This window comes from Pempheris klunzingeri, chromosome 3, assembly GCF_042242105.1.
Source record: "Pempheris klunzingeri isolate RE-2024b chromosome 3, fPemKlu1.hap1, whole genome shotgun sequence".
Taxonomy (NCBI): Eukaryota; Metazoa; Chordata; class Actinopteri; order Acropomatiformes; family Pempheridae; genus Pempheris; species Pempheris klunzingeri.
The window spans coordinates 4145050-4165546 of NC_092014.1; the positions used below are offsets into that span (position 1 = coordinate 4145050).

Here is a 20497-nt window from a genome sequence, read left to right on the forward strand (position 1 = left end):
AGTAAAGACAATAATTAAGTCCCTTCATATCATGTTTGAGATGAAACAATGACTTTGCATATTTTTACATTGACCCATTCAGTCCAGCAAACTTGGTGACGAGGCCCTCACACCCCGCCTGGTGTGGAAGCCAATAAAATCAGTGGGAGAGATGGTGAGTAACTGCTGTTGGCGTTTGATTCTATCGGGGGAGACGAGACTCATAAAGCAGCCGGGATGAACAGACAAAAGGGGGAAGGGGAATAAACAGACAGGCACAGTGTAAGGGGTTGTTTTTAATACTTTCATAAACTGCTCAAGTCATTCAGTGATCCCACACTCTGCACCACAGACCATTCTTATTTCCATTTTTATACCATCTGGGTGAACGCCACCTGTGAAAATGAGTTGACAGGTTCAGAGGGAGACTTTGATTGAAATGCTGCCAAAGCAATCAGTCGATACAAACTACCGCATTAAGGTCTAGGGTGCTTCAAAACAATTATGACTGGAAGGCTGCCTCGTTCTGATCTACTGAACAAATTTGATTGAAAGCCCTTTGCATCAATAGTGTGCCGCCATGCGAAGTGTCCCGAAGCCATAAAAATTGTTGTTGGTGTGAGTTTAAAAAGGAATTTCAAATCGTCCTCACAACTGTTGGAGATTATCCACTCTTTCACAACCGTCAACCGACAAGCTAATGTGAGGCAGAATTATAATCTTTAAAGTGATTCTCGAAATTCAAGATTAAAGACCTAAAAATAATCCTCAGGTTTGTCAGTTGTGGGAAATAAAGTTTCTCTATAAGACATGTTTATTGTACATATTTCTTTGTAATCAAAGGATTAGATTTAGAGTTGGACAGCGTCATTCGGCATCATCCTCTAATGCTCAGTCTCTTCTTAAACATATACGTTTTAGATATCCTACGTTTTGTATCTGTGCACCTGACAAATCAAAGTCTAATAGTCGATCTCCTTTTAGCTCCTGTTTGGGCTCCACATCGGTCGAGGCTGGCGATGCCCCCCCGTGTCGACTCAAGCTGTGTTGAATCATTTTAGCTGCATCACTGCACACACAGCGCTGCCAGACTGGCAGGTTGCACACAGGCTCACTTGAAAATGTCCCATCCAACAAAAGGGAGCACGTGCAGATCAGAGCGAGTGAACCACACGACCTCTACTGCCACCTAGGTGTTTATCACTTAACTACGGCCACCATGCACACTTTCTAATCCTTTTACTGTGTGGAGATCTGATGCTTTCATATCAAACAAGCAAACCGTGAAAGAAACCAGAACTTGTGTCTTGTAAGTGGATCCTATTACCAGGCTGCAGGCTGAGACCAGTGTGTTGCAGCTGTTGTGCAGATGCTCTGAACTGTGCTGTAACTGGGCTGTGAATAATACGGAGCTCATAATCGCAGGTGAGCTGTTTTGTTTGTTAATTAGAGAGATTTTGTGTTTTTATAAACAGCATGAACCGCGAGCGCATGACAAATTGCTCGCGATTCCTGCTAGTTGCTGCCTCTCATCAACACAGTTGATGAGAGAGGAGCCGTCGGCCTGAAAATCTAAGGAATGACGCTGAGATGATCCACAGAGGAGCATTTCATGTAAACACAACATTCCCAGTCTGATACCTGCTGGGAACCTTGTTCATGTCACACCCCTCTTTGTGTCTCCATACTATCCATTATCCAATATGCTGAAGGTGAAAACACCCAAAACATTAAATTGTATGGTTGTGAAAAAGCAGAGCTACTTTCCCTTGCATTTATTCAAATATTTTATGCTAATGTCTTTGACCCAAAAATCCCATTATTATGTCACTTTAGATTTGCTCTGATGTTTTAATTTGTTGTAAACAACCAGCAATATCATCAAACAGCCTCCACACGCTAATGTAAAATGCTAGTTGGGTAATGATGGCGTATAATCATCCAAATCCAAAATAAAGCAAAATTTCCCTAACAGCCTCCTTTGAGCTCAATCCTGTTATGACTCCATTTGCATCAACTCAATGCCTGAAATATAGGAATTATTATCCACACGTCGGTTTTCTATAACATCTTTATTTAAAAGGATTTACAACACAAACTGGCAGTACTTAATTTAAATGGCATCTTCTTTTTAATCCTTATTTCTTCTGCACAAATTTGTATTTTTGTACATACATACACACAAAATGTGTCCCTTCCAAAAATGAGAGATGGTGGAGTCTGGAGGAAAAACTAAAAATCAAAGGAAAAAAAAAAAAAAAAAAGTTGCTGTTCAGTGAGTCTGTAATCTTCATAAAAGCCCAAAACACTCTCAGACCAGACTGACCAGCATGAGATCATAGCATGTGTGTGAAAGGAGAGAAACGGACTCCTGAAGAAAAATAAAAACCCTCAAACTGTAACAATAACGCTCTTTAGTTGCCTTTCAAATATAAACTCAACATGGAACAACTTGAACCCAGTGACCTGTTGCATTACAAAAGAACTCGGCATGAAACGTGGTGTATGTTGGGGTTAGGGCATCAGCGATGACTTGCATTGTCTACTTGTTGTACACTATTGGCTGGTGTTGTTTAGACCCTGAACAAGAACAGCACACAGTTTGTCTCTCAGCCAGTCGTATAGAAATATCTGTAAATACCTGATACAAAATGTACAAAAGGAAAAAAAAACTGTGGTCATATGAAAGAAATTGATTTCCTGCGTCTGATACAAATGTGTACTTGACCTTTTTAAGCTTTGAAATATCTGTTTTGTATGGAGTACAAACAGATAATCCGCAGACGCTCGGGTCAGACTAGGATCATTTTTCAGACTGCATCAGAGTGGAAGACAGTTGTGCTTGTGCCTGCAATAAATTAAGCTGGTGACTTCACGTGGGCTCGTGCCTGGTTAACACATGAGACAACTGATGAGAAACTGGCTCGAAAAGGAAGGGATAACAATGAGAAAATGGCATTTCTATGACAGGATTACACTTTGGCCATGCATGATGGATAAGAGAATCTATGAGGAGATGTTTCAGTACAGTGGCCACAATTCCTGGGGTGGGAAAACTTCCCTGGCAGCAAAAACCCCAGAACTGTTACACCAACTTCACTTCACCTGCTTTAGGCTCTGCTTATGGTTGGCATCAATTCCCTTTCAGCTCAATCGATTCCCAATGAGAATTCAAATTGCCAATCTCCAGGGTGAAGAGCTTTGTAAAAGAAAAGAATCTGGCGGTGTGATAGTAAGTGAACAACAGCCCTGATGCCGTCCGAAAAAAGGGGCGTTTATGGGAGTTGGGTGGATTTGAGGATGTAGGATGAAAAGGAAGGAAGGTGAGCAACAGACAAAAACAGCTTATAGAGGAGATTTTGGGCAGGAAAAGTGACTGATGCCTCTGCTGGCTGGGAAACACAGTTAATGCTATAAAAGATGTTCTGATGAACTACAAAAAAGATTAAAAAAAACAAAATGTTCAATTTGTAGGTTACATGATATAACCTTTTCTATCTGAATACAAATCATGGCAATAAAACCCAAACTAAATAAAAACTCAATATCATCATCAGCCCCCGAGTAATTACACCAACAAAGCTTTAAACTGACTTAATGTGGAAAATAACTCACTCTCTTATGATTCAAAATCATCCTTTTATTTAAAGAAACGTGCAGTCGGTCTTTGAGCCTGACCACCAGAAGGCCATGCAGTCACCTTCCCTCCCTGTAAAGGAGATGAGAGCTGAAGACAAATGACAGGTTGTGTTTTTACGCTGTGCCTGCTGCTCCTGCAGGAACCGCTGTGGATAGAGTCGCGGCGTTCAGGCCTTTCCCGCGATGCCTCTGACCGCCTCTCCTGCGTCCTCCGCCTCCCGACTTGAGCTGCGGAGAGACGGAGCGCCACAGTGAGCCAGCTGTTACATGAAATCAGGTCAGCCAGCGGGTAAAATTGGTTGGTCCAAACAGGAATGCATTTCTCACTACATGGTTAAAGTTTTTACTAAGGGGAAGGAATAAAATGAAAAATGTAAGTCACAAAAGTGTTTAGTGGAGCTGGTAAAGCCGCTACAGTTTCCTAATTCGTTAAATGTACAGCTTCTTTCTGTGATGTAGCTCTTCTGCTTTTTTCTGAGGGTTATTGTTAATTTGTTGAAGTTGTTAATTGTTAATTATGAAGTGTAATAATTCATAATTATTACACTTCATAATTCATTCGAGGAGGGGTCACTTCCTCGATAAAACACTGCAGAACACCCTGCATTCGCACAAGCTGCTTTCAAATGGCCACTCAGAAAACAGCTGCCAACTAATCACAGTGCTTCCAACCTTTAGAAAAGTCGTACTTTGAAAAACATATAAAATTCTTCATTTTCCACGACCACAGAGCTTCCTGGAAATACTACCATGCAAAGACTTCACAGTAAAATACCATAAGTAATATGCACAGTTGGGGAAAAAGGGAAAAGAACAACACAGCACAAGCTATTAATTTCTCTTTAAAAGGCAAACATCAACTGTTTCAAAATCAGAAACCACTAGAGTCCACTTCTGTAACTACTTCAGCAATTAATCACTTACAGGTACCTAAAAGTGAAGCCGCTCAGCGGTAGGTGTGGGTAACAAAGCCTGGTATAAAACGGCCCCCGAGGCTAAACTGTTAAGGCCGTAGGATTTTAAACTCCAGTGCTACTGGTTCTGCTCTCAGTGTTGCAGAAATGAAGAAATGTCTTAATGTCAAGTTTACAAACTCAAGATGGCGTTTATGTTAAACACTCTCTACTTTGTCTAAAATGCTGTTTTGTTGTTTCCAAGTAACTGTGATCCAGCTGAATATATAAATCTGAAATGAGCGGAGCATCCTAACTTATTTAGAAACAGTAGATATGAGAAATTATATTAAGGTTCATTTGGTTCTTTGTTTCATTTTCCTCTTGGAAAGAAACAAAAGAACTGATAAGAGCACCGCATCGATAAGCAGTAAGAGTAGGAGTACTGTTAAGATGATGCCCATCACTACTCAGCATCCAGCAGTGAAACACAGCAGTAGCTTCCAGGAGTGACTTTGGGAAACTTCAACTATAAATATGACTGCACTGAAAAGGAGTTTTCATGCTGGTGTGCAAAGTTTAGAAAGTGAAGAAACCAACAACAAAACAACATCCAAACTGAAGAAGACGAGGACCTCATCATGACTCCCACAGTCGCCACAGAACTTCTTTACCTTGTTCTCTTTGTTGCCATCTTTACATAGAGCCTCCTCCTCTGCCACTGTCTGACGCAGCATGCCAAGACAGGGAGAGAGGGGGGAGGGAGCGAGAGAGACGGAAGCAGAAAAGTAAAGTGTTAAAAGTTGAAGGAAAGAGCATGAAGGGCAGAAGAATCAGAGAGGGGCTGGGGATCAAAGGGGACATGCGGGAGTTGGTAAATGGGGAGAATGATGGGGAGGGGATGGAACCATTTGAGGAAATGAAAGCAGGGTATTACAGACAGGGTGAGGACAAAATTGAAAGAAGATTTGGAGGAAAAGAAGAATAAAACACTGGGGGATGACAAATCACATATTTGTGGAGGAAACAACATCAGGTGAGAGGGGGAGGGGGGGCAGAATGAATGAATTAACTGGCAAATTGAAAGAGTCAGAAGCGGGAAGGAAAGGAAATGAGAGGTAACTTGAACATTCTGCTTCAAAACACAGTTGCACAAAAATGATCCAAATCGGAGCAGCTTTACAAAATTGTTTCAAATGTAATCTTGCCTTTTACTTTTCAGAGTTATCACGGTGAGACAACTTTTTTTTTTGCTTTAACTTACCATGAAGACTTTAATGTTGATTGTACAATGTAACACCTGCCACCAGGCTGGAGTCCCGCAGGAAAAACAAAGACCCAATTTATGGTACGAAGGAAGTGCGTCAACCGTTTGGATGTCGTCTGAACAGTGGATTGGTTGTACACCAAACCACTACATCCATTACACTTTGTCAGTACATAACACAACCTGCTTACTTATCAGTACAACATTCAAACATATACATAGAGCTCTAATCTGGGAAATTCTCACTTGTTTTTCCTTAAAACTTATAACATGCGTTCAAGCAAGCGTGTATTTACTCACTGGTAGCTGTGCTGTGTTGGGACTAGGCGGCCGTGCTGTTGCCTCCTCAGTGGCTGTGCTGCCCTCTTTAGACGTCTTCTTACTGGCCAGCATCTTGGCCTGCTGGGCCTTAGCTGCCTGGGTGTTTACTGATTGGAGAAGCTGAAATCCAAGCACAGCCAACGTCAGATGACCTGTGTTTTTGATATTAACTCTCAAAAGACTGCAATGTTAAGGACTGCTGCGTACCTTTGTGATGGTGCCCACCGCTTTGGTGCGTCCTTCCCTGAATACCAGTTTCTGGTCACAGTGCAGGTACTCAGGAGTCTTGATGAAGCGGAAGTGGACCGAGGCCTTGTCCCCTGTCCGCAGACAGTCTTTGTTCATGGTCAGGATGGTGGCCGTCTGCCTGATGCTGCCACAGTGGACTGGTGTGATAGAGATGATAGAGAGAAAGTGTGATCCAGTTATTCTTTGTCATTTTGAAGATCAGATCAGTCAAACTAAAGAAATATACAGACGCTACATAAACTGGACCATATCAGTGGTGAAGACACTTGACTGTGCTGCCACTAACCCATGGCCTGGTATCTCGGGGATATCGTGGTGGGGTGGTGCAGCACCAAGATCTCAGCCTCAAACTCCCAGGTGGCCTGCGGCATCAACTTTGGGGAAACCATTACCATGCCTTTCCTTATTGATGAACGTTTGATCTGAGAGAGCGTACAAAAAAAAAAAAAAACAGGCAAATAAACAAACAATGAACTTGGGGAGTGGTGAGGTGAAGCTTTGACAGGCTACCTGCTCCCACTGGTTGGGATTTGCATGCATTATAAAACTGATTATAAAACTTTGGAAACTAATTCATATGCCTGTCACATCCACAAGTTTCAGAAAAATAATCTTTTTCAAAAGATTTTGAAAACTTTACTTTGTGCCAGGTTGTATATATGCTGTTACTGCAGTAATTCAGGCAAATCCTTCTCCCACAAACCTTTTTGAGGGCAAAGGACGCCGTCTGGCCACCGCGAACCTCTCTGACAGGCATCCTCTTGCGGTGGATGGATTTAACAGCGATGGGGATGAAGGTGCCCAGTGGGTCTGGACCTAAGAGCAGTGTGTCGTTGAGTCGTATCAATCCACGTAACGTAGTCCCTGAAACTACTGTGCCCACACCCTGCCAAGAGAAAATCAACCGTCACATGCATGTAGGGATGGTCTCCATCAGGCTCCATTAAAATGAAGCTTTGGGTGTGTAATTCTCTACAAATGATGCCTGTAGGATTGAAAAAGAGTGTAAATGTAAATAGTTCAGGTAATGAAACTTACATCCACAATCTTCTTGTCTCATTCAGAAACAGTCGGTGTACTCTATTCTTTAGCATTATATCAATTGCTACTGCCTTTTACTCAAGAAGCATTTAAAGAAAGCATCTTATACTGTGAAATGTGTTGTCAAAGTGTTCTGTTTTTATACTCTGCTCTGCCGCTAGAAGCAGTGACAGCCTGGCTGCGCACTGCAGCTGTGAAAACACCGTCTCTAATGTCACCGCATTCACATTTACACACAAGGGTTTGACAGAGAAAGCGCATTCAGCTCAGAGACTTTTTCACATGGCAGGTTGCTGCTGAGAGACACGGTGGCTTTTGCATCGGCAGGGACACTAAAACTAGTCGAGCCGACTTTGACATTCGGCCACTGTCAACCATTGTGTTTGCTCCAGCCGCCCCTGTTGGAAATCACTTTCATGTGTTGAAAAGAAAAGTGAGGTGTGTGTTATTGTACCGGTACGGAGTATGTGTCGTCTATCTGGAACTCAGCGGGCTCGTCGTTGCTGAAGTTGGTCCTAGAGGAGAGAAGGTTGAGGAACATCTTCAGCAGGTCCATGTTCTCTCCTGTCACGTTTGAGATCTGAAAAATTGGACACATCCTGCAGAGAGGGACGGAGGCAGAGGAGAGAAGTATCAGTGTTAAAAATGACCCTTTAAAACCGCAGTATATATTATTTCATTCTAATTCTGGTTGAAAAAACTTATTTGAACCATTGCAAGTCACTAACAATATTCAACTGAAAGCTTACTTTAAAATGAAAAGTCTGAGTGTTCACCCCTTCAAAAAACTAGACCGGGTCTGAATCAGATGTTTGTACAGAGTCACTGTGATTGGTTAGTTACATGCTAGCTAACACTGAGTGGTTGTTAGATTCAGACCAGACCTAAATACAAAAGGGGCAAGCGCTCACAGACATACATTTTTTAAAGCGACCCTTCAATTAAATACTGTTAGTGACTTGCAAAGGTCTAAATAAGTTATTTTAACTAAAATTAGAATGAAGTAAAATTGCCCACTGCAGCTTTAACACATTAATTACATGCTATACATACAAAGGTCTCTCTTGAAAAAGAAGTCAGATCTCAATGAGACTATTTGCATGGATAAAGAATTAAAAAGTGTCTTTGTTTGTTTTTCAGTCTCACGATTATTTCTCTCCATCTTTGAACATCATCTTTCTATCTTCGTCGTCCATCTGCCGTCTTCTTACCTCTCCGAGCTGAAGTTCGAGGCAGTGACAATGACATCATCCTTGTTCTGGACCAACACGGGGATTTTCCTGCAGCCTGGTGACTTTAATAACCGCTGTAATAATTTTAGCGTCTCTGCAGACACACACACACACACACACACACAAACACACACATGCACGAAGCAGATGAGTAATTCTATGAGTAATTCACAGGGCAAAAACAACAGCTGCCTCAACGTCTGGGAACACATAACACAACTGAACAGGCCACAAAATAAATATCTGACCATTAATGTGCTTCACAAGGAATTAGATTAAAGGAAAATATACTTTAGAATAAAGAGAAAAAGGGCGCTACAAGGGTGCGTTTATCAAAGACAGCCCTTCATCTCAAACTTCCCTATTCTAAGAGAACATTTTATCATATTTTAGACTCCCCATTTTCTAAACTGCTCCCATTTGTTTCATTATTTTGCTGTTTGCAATTTGCTGTTGATGCAAAGTCTTACATCTTCCTCCTGTTCTTTCACATTAAAACCTTTCTGGCAGTTTAGGGGTACAACTCCAAACTTTCCCTGAAAGCTTTTCATTGCAACTATGTGTGAGTTCAGACACCTTAACATAATTAAAGCACAGCCAAGTACTGCACAAAAGGAAATAGTGTTTGTGAGATGCTTTAACAATAGAGAGGTGTAATTATTGCTGTGGGAACAGAAAAAAAAAAAGGTGAATTTATAATGAAAGACATTATTCTCACTAGTTACTGACTCCTTACTGTGTTTGCAGTCTGAACTTCAACAACAGCTCATTGCCAGATGTCAGCATGAGATGTGATGCTAGCTTTTAAAGATATACAGCTCTGCACTTGAGTTGAGTTGAATAAGCAATAAAGGAGCTTGTTTCGTTACCTTGCAGGATGTTGGCTGGACACATGTCAATCTTAGTGACCACTACAAACACTGGCACATTTAGGGCCAGAGCAAGACCCAGATGCTCTTTTGTCATGCCAACGATGCCAGCGTTACTGCCAACCTGACACAGGAGAGAGGAGGGTTAGAGAAGATCGAACAGGGATTGAAAAATAACACACAAAAAAAAGCAAATGACTAAGCAACAAGGCAATCTCACACAGACACAAACAAACTTTCCCCAACTCTCACCATGAGCATGCAGAAATCAGGTAAGTGGCCTGTCATCCCGAAGACCGTCGTCTTGAGGTACTTCTCGTGGCCAGCCAGGTCGATGAAGGTGATAACCTTGGAGGATTTCTCACAGATCTTGGTCCAGTCTAAGCCGCCACCGTGGCTGTCGGGCTTGTTCACCACCTAAGGGAGCAGAGGCACACGGAGAGAATAGAAGATGACTTGACACAGTATGTGAGAGAAATGAAAACCAGAGTGGAATATAAAACTCCAAAAGAGAGAAAAGGCTATTCAGAGTGCCAAACAAAATCCAAAAAAGTGAATTTTCTCTGCACTGTACTTAAATTGAATCTGAGTGGAAAATGTATTTGAACTTACACCATTATTATGATCAATTTCAGGCTTAAGAATAACACTGACAGGACATATCAGCATGAAAAATGTATTGTTAATTGGGTGTAAACCTGGATTATCCTCATAAATAAAGCTTATTTAGCTTATTAAATAGCAATAACTTTGATTAAGATAAAGACAAAGCATCCCGTCTCTCCAAGCACCAGTTTTTATAAATGGTGTTTCGTCCAAAGGCCTTTAAAATAAAAGCAGCAACAGACTGGAAAACATGGGATAAAGGCCATCACTTTTTTTACTTCCATTGATACACTAAGTCCTGAGCACTTGGAGAAGCTCACCTGTCCCTCCTGGTCAAAGCCCAGGATATCATTGCCCACACTGCTGGTCCTGCCGCTCTCCATTTCATGTTTGTGTCTGAAGAGCTTCTGGCGAGCAAAGCCTCTGCCATTGTCCAGCTCTCCGTGGGTCAACACCCCCAGCAGGGTGCTCTTCCCCGCGTCCACATTCCCTACGACCGCCACTCTGGAGACAAGGTGATGGAGGACATGGAGAGTGAGAACTGCAGGTATCAATATAGAGGGATATGTGTTGTTGTATAAGTGGTATAGTGAAGTAGGTACACACTCTCCGTGAAAATATTACTTGATAAAACCTTTTCTCTTCAGTTTACCTGACTTCCAGGAAATCCTGCTCGCCCACACGCCGGCGGATGAGGTAGTCCCGAATCTTTCCGGCTGTATCTGTCCTCTCTCTCAGCAGGATGAGGTCAGCCTCAATCTGTTCACACAGCGATCGCACTGTGGCTACCGACGCCTCCATATCTTTCTCATCCAGACCGTAGTCTCCTCCATCTAAACAGAGAGAAAGAGAAAGGGTGGGTGAACGAGGAGAAAGATGGAGAAAGCAAAAGATGGATCACGGGAGTTATTCTGATGCAAGATAGAGAATGAGGAATGTAACATTACAAGCATGCATGGCAGATTTCAGGTCTAATGCTAAGTGTTGCCCTAGTAATGTTAGTAACCTGCTATATGACAAGGTGGTGACCAGGAGGACAAATACCACACTGTAAGCAGACCTTGTAGAAGAAAAAGCTAATAAACAAAGGGTTTCGAGGAGAGGAGGGAGTGGGTATAGTGAGAGTCTTATTCCTGCCAAAATAACCAGATCATTACCAGTTAGTTTGAGACGCAAGCATAGAAGAGCAGGGGCAAAGTTAAGGTCTTCTTAAAGTAAAATCTGTTGCATTTCAAATATTTTCTTGAAATGTTTACTTACATATTTAAGGTTCTCTCTTTATCTTGGTCTCATACTTAAAGAAACCCTTAAAACATTGCACAAAAGACCCCAGCAACCAAAGTAAGGACAGTAAGGCAAACTCAAAGTACCTCTGACTATCTTACACAGCCAAGTTTAAGGAGAACCAAATGGTTAACGACAAGCAACTGATTTTACAGAACAGATTTAACCAGCAGCCAATTCATCACTCTTCTTTCCACAGCTGTATTGCTCTACAGTTTTGTGCTATGGGATGAGATCAACGATAGGCAAGGTATTTCATGTTCACACGTCAACAATGTGCCAAGTCTTTCACCGAGTTTAAAACCTATCCAACACTATGCCTTCAGCATTCCTGTTCAAATAAGAGGAGGCATTTCTTTAATGCCAACACCCACACCCACATCAGTTTTAGGATGTGCTTTCTCTTATTGTATTCCTCCAGAAACATCTTTTCCTCCTCTGGCTTTCTCGCCTTTTCATCCATTTGTTTTGGTTTACTAAAGGCCAACTTTGTGAGGCGATAAAAGGTGAGACAATAACAGTTATCACCAGAGCAAGTGGGGGCAAACGAGCAGTCTCCATAGAAACTGCAGTAAATCTCTTACTTAACAAAGGAAACCTTTTAAGGGATTCTGTGCAACATCCATGAGTAAGTCTTTCAGCTAAGGAGAAATGAAGCCTTAAGTGTCATAATTAAGGAGAAAATCTAAGGTATGTTGTGCAACTGGCCCTAGACTTATAGATTTGTCATAGATTACTACACAGAGATGAATCTTTCTTATGCAAGCATAAATTCCTACTCCCAGTCACTGCATGGTTAAATTAGCTCACTGAGGCTTCTCTCAATGTAAACACAACAAGCGACAGGCCACACTGTCTAGTTGTAAACCAAGATATGGAAGCCACCAGTCAGGTCAATAGGCCAGTCAGCTTGCAAATCAGCCAGTCAGCCAGACAAACAGCCAGACAGACAGACATGAACTAGTGAAAAGTGCCTGTGCTGAGCAGGGAAAAATGACACCCTTTCACACATGCACTTTGACCTGCCAACAGGCCACATGGGTCACACATGTTGCTGTAACAGACAAAAAATAACTCTGGTTGCCAACAAAAGCCCTCATGTGTGTGGGGTGGAGGGATTCAGAATGAAAACCAAGTAGCAAACAAATGGGGTTAGCTGCCTGGGGGGAGGACAGGCGGGACCACAGCTGACAGAAGTGATGGCCCTGCTACTACATACTGGTGCCTTTCCCTAAATATACTAAAACTCTACTTTGCTCAGTTATATATATACAAATGTCTTCAATTTCCTGAGATTATTCAATGTATAAAAACAATGTTCTTTTTGAGCAAAAAGCTGCTTTATCCATATTTCACATGGTCAGATATGAGTGGGAAATAAATACAGGTATAACACAACGTGCTAGAAATTGTTGCCATGGATTTCCTTTGATTTTGAGGTTACATTCCAAACACTCATCTAGCTTGTAACATGTTATCTATGAGATATGTTCACCACACACACCACGTGACTAAAAAGATTTAAAGGCAAAATTAAACTCAAACAAAACTAAACTGGGGCATGTTTAGCCTAAAGTGATATAGTGACAACATACTGTCCTCTCAGTGTTAAAGGGTATCACTTCACATGACATTGTCAAAGCTGAAAACGACTACTACTCTCCCTCATAATTAAATAAGATCATTTTTTCCAGGTATTCCAGGTGACTGGTCAACGGTGCTCTCTTTGGCAACTATGATGCTGTTATAAAAAAAGTCCATGCCAGGTTAAATACGATTTAGTAACATTTATCTTTCAAAATTTTTGTCAATTTGTAGTCGGAAAAAATCTCTGGACATTTTTGTCTGCAAAATAGGAAAATAAAAGTTGTTGTTCAATCAACTTATTATATCTCAGTGCAATATGTCTTGTTTTTTTTCATCTATAATATAAAGTTGTTCTACCACAGCACACTTAAGTATTGAATTTTCAGAGACACCCAACAGAAGCTCTTACCTTTGGCCAATCAGAACAAATGTATGGTATAAAATATAACTGCAACTACATGCAAAAATGTGTCAGCTGAAGAATATAACTTTCTGAATCTCTATGTTCTGCAGGTGAGGATGCAAATGATCCACTGGGAATCACCAAGCTTGTGACGTTTCATTTGTCACTTTAGCTGGAATTCTATTGAATTAAGTGCTGTTTGATGTACAGGTGTATGCACAACTGAAGACTTCATCATTAAGATGCTCTAACGCTAGTTCCCCTTACCTGAGCCCATTCCAACCACATAGATCGTCTCTCCACAGCCCTCATCTATCTGCTCCCTCAGGTGCCGTAGTAGTGAATCATACTGCTCCCCTGTTGGACTCACTAGGACCAGCTGAAAAGTGAGAAACGGGGAGAGACAACGGACAACGAAAAGGTCAAACAAGTCTTTCGTGAGAGGCTTCAAGTCACAACTTCCAATGAGTGACAACAAATCATAGCTTTTATCTTAAGGCTGTGTGCTCTGCAAATCAGTCAAAAACTGTGGAGATGTTTTGTTAATGCAGTCTGATGCCTTGGGCTGCTCCTGCAAAGTTTGCACATACAGTAAATATACCCTCTGGAAATCTGACAGCTGGGTACGGTTACACACGCATACATACGTGTCACTCTGCTGTTCTGCACAGCCTGCAAAAAAAAAAAAGGTGCTGTGTGCAGCTAGCATGAATGAGGGGTATTGTAATTTAACTGCTTATCATGCGTTAGCCGAATCAAAACAAAACCTGCTAGGAACACCACACAACTTAACGTTACTAGGTGCATTTTATAATGAGGCCCACCTTGCTGCTTAAGTGTAAATGATCCGCGGACTCGCCGTTTGTGCCCTCGCCGTCTTCAAAGCCCTCTCCGCCGGATGGATCGTCGGCACATCCCCGGTCCGGTGCAAACATACAAGCGGGCACTATGGACTCTGCTGCTGGTATTGCACCCGGACACATCGCTGGCTCTGTCGCCGTTAACGACGCCATTTTCTGAAGGGAGAATGATGCAAACGCAGCAAAAATAAATAAACTTACCTCTTGTGCTGGGCTCCACCAGCTAGCCTTTAGCCGTTAGCATATACAGAAAGTTAGGTTGATTATCACAGCCAGCTAGCTAATGCTAACCAAACAGCGAACTTTCTGTAACACTATTAAAATTGAAGAAATGAAATAAAAGTAATAGCCTTAGCTTTTACATGTCAACAACAGTTTTAAACTTTAGGACATCTTAATGATTAATGAAGATAAACGAACTCGGTAATTAAAGCTTATGAAATGAAGGCATACCAGAAGTTGCTAGCTAGCTGACAAGCTAACTTAGTTGTTTATGCGAGTTAGCTTCGGTTTCGCCGAGTGGAGGACACGCCCATCTCAGCACGGAGACAGATGATTGGCTACAGCACTACACGTCACTGCCAATGTGATGAAGGCCATCAGCCGTAAAACTCTGACCCACTTTGACGTGACTGGTTGGAAATTAGCATTTGCTTGAAAGATTTGGATAAAGCCAACAAATAAAGATAATCATTAATTTATTTGCATTCTGCCAAGAGAAAAAAGTAGTCCGCCCTATAGGCTAGTGCACTGAATATGAAAGTACTAGTTGAATATATGTGGAAATGCTAATATCAACATGCTTTGCAATTTGACAATAGAAATATTTTTTTAATGCCTATAATGTGCAAAACATTTCATTCACTCAATACTGAACATTTGGCCTCCTACAGGCTTGTTAATGATAATATGGTGGCCGTGTCCCATGTATTTGGTGTCTAATTATCATCACAACAGTTTTTGTTAAATTACATAATATAACATGAGAGCATTATCATTATGAATTATAGATATTATAATTTTTGTTATCATGTGTAATTCCTCAGACAAGCTGTAGTGAAATTAATTGGATGTCATTATATTACTGTAAAAAAAAAAGAGGCAAACAGAGTGCAAAGATAAAGATAGATAAATACCAGCTTCTTTCTTAAATCTCAGTCAAGAGGATATACGGTAGCAGTAGCCTGTATGTCTTATTTCCCAGAAACACTATCAATAAAGGCCACATACAGCAAACATAAGGCATAGCTGTTGATGTTGTAGAATGATGGTATCAGTCTGATTTCCTACATTTCTTCTCACACCAAGGACTGTAGCAAACATCCTGTCATATGAAACAAACTGACAGCCACTGACTGAGTGGTTTCATTAAGGCAGGGGTGTCCAAACTACGGCCTTGGGCCAACTGTGGCCCATGGTCCAATTTTCATTGGCCTGCAGGAAATTCTAAAAATGTATTGGAATACGGCCCACACATGGAAGCTGCGCTGGACTGTGTTGTACTTCTTAGTCTCACCACTAGGTGGAGTAACTGTCTTTGAAAGAGGCAGCTTCTCTATAAAATGAGTAACCGAAGAAGAAATGTGCTACAGGTGACCCAAAATGGCAGAATTAAGGAAACGTAAGAGAGCAAGTGAGTGTAGAAAGTTTCAGACACGGTGTGCGATGAGAGCACAGCTGATAACTAATGACCATCACATTACGGAGGAGCTGCTTGATGTTAGCAGTCTAAAGAGCACCACGACGGGTGAGGATGTTTTTGAAGCTGTGCCAGATGCAGTTGGCATGATGGGACTTAAATGGGAGGAGCTGTGTGGAGGTACGACGGATGGGGCTCCAGCTGGGACAGGTGAGGGCAAAGGAATCTACGGTGTCCGCCGAGGGGCAAGAAAGTGGAGGTAAGGCTGTTGATTCGAGCACCAGGGCTCTAGCACAGACTATTTCAAGCTTCCCTCTCTGATGCTGGTGCACACTGAACAAGAGCCGACAAGGCAAAGAGCAGCTTGTACCACAACTAATAAATGAAAGCCCACTAATGGAAAGGCTGTTTTTTTTCTTGAATCATATTCAGTTATCAAGCAGAATTTACCTACATTTGATTGATTTTGCCAACTTTAATCCACTAGCCAGCAAAATCATTGGTTCACCACAAACTCATGTCTCCGAACTGTACAACCGCTCTGTGATCAGGAAAGCCACCCTGATCACAGAGGACCCCTCTCACCCCCTCCATCACTCCTTCCAGCTACTTCCATCAGGCAGACGTTACAAAGTCCCACTGGCCTGCAAAAACATCTATAAAAAAATCCTTTATTCCCATTGCAATAACCACCCTGAACAACATGAAATAAGACACTGAACAGTACATATATTTGGCTGCTGTTTGCTTTTAACATTTCACTTGTCATATGTGTGTGTGATATGTGTTGTTTTTTATTGTTAGAGCCTTGTCAAAGGAGAATTTCTGTCACCGTCTGGGGCAGACAATAAAGTCTATCTATCTATCTATCTATCTATCTAGAGGTGAGGCAATAAACATCACCTCTAGTGGATTAAAGTTAGCAATATAGCTTACTTCTGTATGTGGCCCTCAGTGAAAAAAGTTTGGACACCCCTGCATTAAGGGATCTGTGAGAGCAGTCTTTTTCTTTTTTCTCTTTTTTTTTTTTTTTTACAAGCATCCTTCCTGCCTTCAACTTCACCAGTGCTATATAAACAACTCACCTGCCTGCAGAGCTTTGTCACTCGCCAGGCACCACCCACCGCAGACAGCCAAGATGGTAAGTGGTGAAAAACAAGGGGTCATTCATGGGATAGTTCTTCATTCTCCACATAGAAACATATTTGCGTTAATCATCTTGTTACTCCTTACCTTAGTTTTGGCATTATTCTAAGCTCAGAGCAAGAATGTTTCTCATTTTCTCCAACTTTCACAGCCATAATCTATGGTCTAGCTTTAATGTTTTATGCACCACATTACATTTCTTAAGTGAGATACTGTATATATGCTGTCAAAAGGTGTGCCTTTTTTGCTGGCTTGTGTAATGGTGTTGGAGACTTAAATTCAAAGTCTACAGAGAGGAGAGACGAGGCCTGGTTGGATTAACACCTCTCTCATTTCTTCAGGCGTAGTTTTTTTCCATGTTTTTAATCTCTTACTGACTATTTTGTCAGTAATTAACATTCATTCCAGGAAAATAGAAATATTTCTCACCTGTACTATGTGATTTGATACAGATGTGTAGATCAAAACCAAAACTAAGCAACAAATTAAAAATGTTCATGTATTTCTGCCCAGGAAGTGCTTTTCTTCATCTATACTAAGTAAGAAATCTGGCTCAGTGGCTCAATGTTTAACTGGGGGTGGGGGTGTTGCACACAGAAGATTTATAAATAGTAAGATGACTCACATCCCCACAGGGATTAATAAAGTATAAATTAACTATAATATACTCCAACAGTTTGCTTGTGCAGTCAATGATAAACCAGTTCTGATCTGAGCCAGGAGATAAGACAGGAGTTTAAGAACATATCGTAGGTGTATGGAATGAGGTTTCTATGGGTGTGGTGGAGATATAGAGGGGCCAGGATGTTGAAGTTCATGTGTAACAAGTGATGTCCAGCATAAAGATAGGGAGGGTAGTAATGAGTGGAATTTATTGCTTTATTGATTAGGTGAAGTGACTATGAAGAAAATGCCTGCTATGCCGTTATGAGCACTTTTCCTGAATTGCAAACTTCAATCCCAGGTGTTTTATTAGTTTTCCAGTTTTTCATCAGCCTTTTCTTTAATTCTTAAATCTGCAGATCTACCATGGCAGACGGCCCATGTGTGTGTGCTTTTTTTTTTTTTTTTTTTTATGGTTTTACTACCTCTATATGATGACCACATGTCAGTGTACATATATGGCGCCTTCCTGTTTCAGTACTTATAGAGCCGAGGCAGGTACACTGTTCGACCTTGGTTAATCATCAACAGCTAAGATAATGGCGCTTATGATCAGCAATTTTCCACCTGAATACACTGTGCATACAATTACATTGAATCACAAATCATCTTTAAAACACGTAGATAAAGATACTTGTTCCAAAATGCAATTAATATACTGTGTCCGTGCACTGTAGTTTCACTTACAAGTTAGGCTGGTTTTCAATGTGGAAAGATGAACACGAGGAATATAAATATCAATACTGTACAGTCTCTTCTCCCAGCCCAGATATGATCCAAACTTTAGTTGTGCTCAAATTAAAAAGATGCTTATCTTCACAAATTTTCTCCTAAAGGTAAAAGTAATAAGTTGACTTGTTTCTCAATAGTCGCTTTTATTTCAACAAAACAATGAAATGCTCTGAATGTTGCTTTAAACCTATGAAAAGGCCATTTTCAGGTCCATTATTCCTGTTTGTCATTTCCCTTTACAGAAAGTGAAGGATATGACGTTCAAGGAGGGGCAGGAGTTCAAGGTCCGCATCAAGCTCGAGGACGTCTGCAGCAAGTCAGTTCTCCTCACGTTTGATCAATCCATCGTCTGTGGTTCATACATTGGAGCTTTTACATGTGGAACCCATCACGTTCCATCAGGAGGAAGTTGATGTGGTTCACTGTGAGACAAGTTAATGTTTCATCCACTACTTCCCCTTTTTCATCCTGCCTCTGCGTTCCTCCTCCTCCACTGCAGCTTTGCCATCAACATCGGTCATGATGCTGAGAACATCGCCATGCACTTCAACCCCCGTTTCGAGCTCGGCGGTGACAGCGAGGTCATTGTCTTCAACTCCCTGTCCGGGGGGTGCTGGGGTGAAGAGCTCCGTGAGGGACACTTCCCCTTTGTGCGTGGGGAGGAGTGCAAGGTGTGTTGGGACAGTATGACTGACTGACCTTTTCTTTTAGTCTGATACCAAACAGCAGAACCACTATTAATGAATATTATTAATCACTGGACCAAAGGATGTAAGAGAGGAGACTTGAGTACAGTACACATACAGCGTACCACTGGTAGACGTAGCCTCAAAAGTGCTCTAGTGGTTAGATAATGTATTATGTAATGATTTTAATCATGTTCTGCAGCACCTAACATGGCAAATAATTCATTCCAGAGGAGATGTTGTCCAAGAGATTTAAGAATTAAGTTGCATTCTTATGGTTTCATCATTGTTTAGACGACAAAGGCTCAAAACTGCTTTTGGGTGTGAGTATAGTCCACACACAGAAAGTATATTTTTCATGAAGTGGCTGTTTTTGCTGAATTGATTGTAGTCGTTTGGCTCAAGCTAAAATTCCATAATGTCTTTCACCATATACCAGTTTATTAGTGGACTTGGTTTAGTCAGCAGACACTGAGCTTTAGAATCACGAGGGGGTTTATTGGTTCATAAAACTTAATAGCTGCTGAGAGAGAGAGATATAGTCTTGCCTATATCACAGCCATTCTTTTTTTTTACATACATTCTCTTATCTTTTCTTTGTTTGAAATTAACTGAAACTTGAGTGACAATGAAAGACAAATTGTGTTCTCTTTCTTTCTTTCTTCCTGTCTCTTTTGTCTCTCAGTTTTACATCAACTTCAACAATGAGCAGTTTTACATCAAGCTTCCCGATGGCTCTATGATCAATTTCCCCAACCGGCTGGGAGAATTCAAGTACAAGTACTTTGAGGTCAGCGGTGACGCGAGGATCGTCGGCATCAAGATCAAGTAGAGGCTGAGCCCTCCCTTGACTCTTCACCTGTTTGTTGCTGAAATAGTCTGTTTTACAGTCCAGGTCTGATTATTCATCTGTTCTCCTGCTGAGGCCTACATGAAATAACAGCATGGGGTGCGGATGTTGTAATAAGAAAAAACGACCTAAAGAGGGAGCCACAGCACATTTTACCTCACTGTGCCTGCTTGACATCTCATCAGTCACTGGGTTTGTTATTAAATCTTTAAAAAAAAAAAAAAGAAGGAAGAGTGTTGTCTCTGTTTCTGTCTCATCTCTCACCCTCTGACACACACTGATACAAAAGACTGACTCTAGTCATGATATATAGCAGCAGGTATCACATTTTAGGTCACATTGTTATTCAAAGTGTTGCTTCAATGAAGAAAAACATGAAACCAGTGCATCTAAAAAGCGATGTCAGCATAAATTAAAGAGCATCAAAACCAGAGAAGAGCCACTGAAGCTGTGTGATGACGACTGTAATGTAAAGTTTATTACTGTAACATTCTACATCATTTTTTTTTTTTCGATGCAAGTCTGTATTACACATGTGAACACACAAGAGG

The 20497-nt window shown here is 41.3% G+C and overlaps 2 protein-coding genes across 2 annotated transcripts; one reads left to right on the plus strand and one right to left on the minus strand.

Annotated features, from left to right (window-relative positions):
- Positions 1–2051: 2051 nt before the first annotated feature.
- gtpbp1l (GTP binding protein 1, like) lies at positions 2052–14724 on the minus strand. The gene is made up of 14 exons (XM_070827520.1): positions 14684–14724; positions 14195–14386; positions 13638–13749; positions 10749–10929; positions 10417–10600; positions 9743–9907; positions 9491–9614; positions 8601–8715; positions 7844–7988; positions 7052–7234; positions 6635–6770; positions 6307–6485; positions 6079–6219; positions 2052–3846 (listed from the first exon to the last, which is right to left on the minus strand). The coding sequence occupies exons 2-14, from the start codon at positions 14381–14383 to the stop codon at positions 3733–3735; spliced, it is 1968 nt and encodes a 655-aa protein (XP_070683621.1). The 5' UTR covers positions 14384–14386; positions 14684–14724; the 3' UTR covers positions 2052–3732.
- Positions 14725–16978: 2254 nt separating this feature from the next.
- On the plus strand, positions 16979–20140 carry lgals2b (lectin, galactoside-binding, soluble, 2b). The gene is made up of 4 exons (XM_070827521.1): positions 16979–17010; positions 18653–18726; positions 18910–19081; positions 19782–20140. Exons 1-4 carry the CDS (start codon positions 17008–17010, stop codon positions 19926–19928), a joined length of 396 nt encoding a protein of 131 aa, XP_070683622.1. The 5' UTR covers positions 16979–17007; the 3' UTR covers positions 19929–20140.
- The last annotated feature ends 357 nt before the right edge of the window (positions 20141–20497 follow it).

Excerpts from the sequence above, each read along its gene's own strand:
- gtpbp1l (XM_070827520.1), bottom strand. The coding sequence starts at position 14,383 with ATGGCGTCGTTAACGGCGACAGAGCCAGCGATGTGTCCGGGTGCAATA. Across the intron at positions 13,750-14,194 it reads ATTTACACTTAAGCAGCAAG|CTGGTCCTAGTGAGTCCAAC; the intron begins GTGGGCCTCATT and ends CTCACTTTTCAG. Across the intron at positions 7,989-8,600 it reads TCGAACTTCAGCTCGGAGAG|GATGTGTCCAATTTTTCAGA; the intron begins GTAAGAAGACGG and ends CCCTCTCTGCAG.
- lgals2b (XM_070827521.1), top strand. Across the intron at positions 18,727-18,909 it reads CTCGAGGACGTCTGCAGCAA|CTTTGCCATCAACATCGGTC; the intron begins GTCAGTTCTCCT and ends CCTCCACTGCAG. Across the intron at positions 19,082-19,781 it reads TGCGTGGGGAGGAGTGCAAG|TTTTACATCAACTTCAACAA; the intron begins GTGTGTTGGGAC and ends TTTGTCTCTCAG.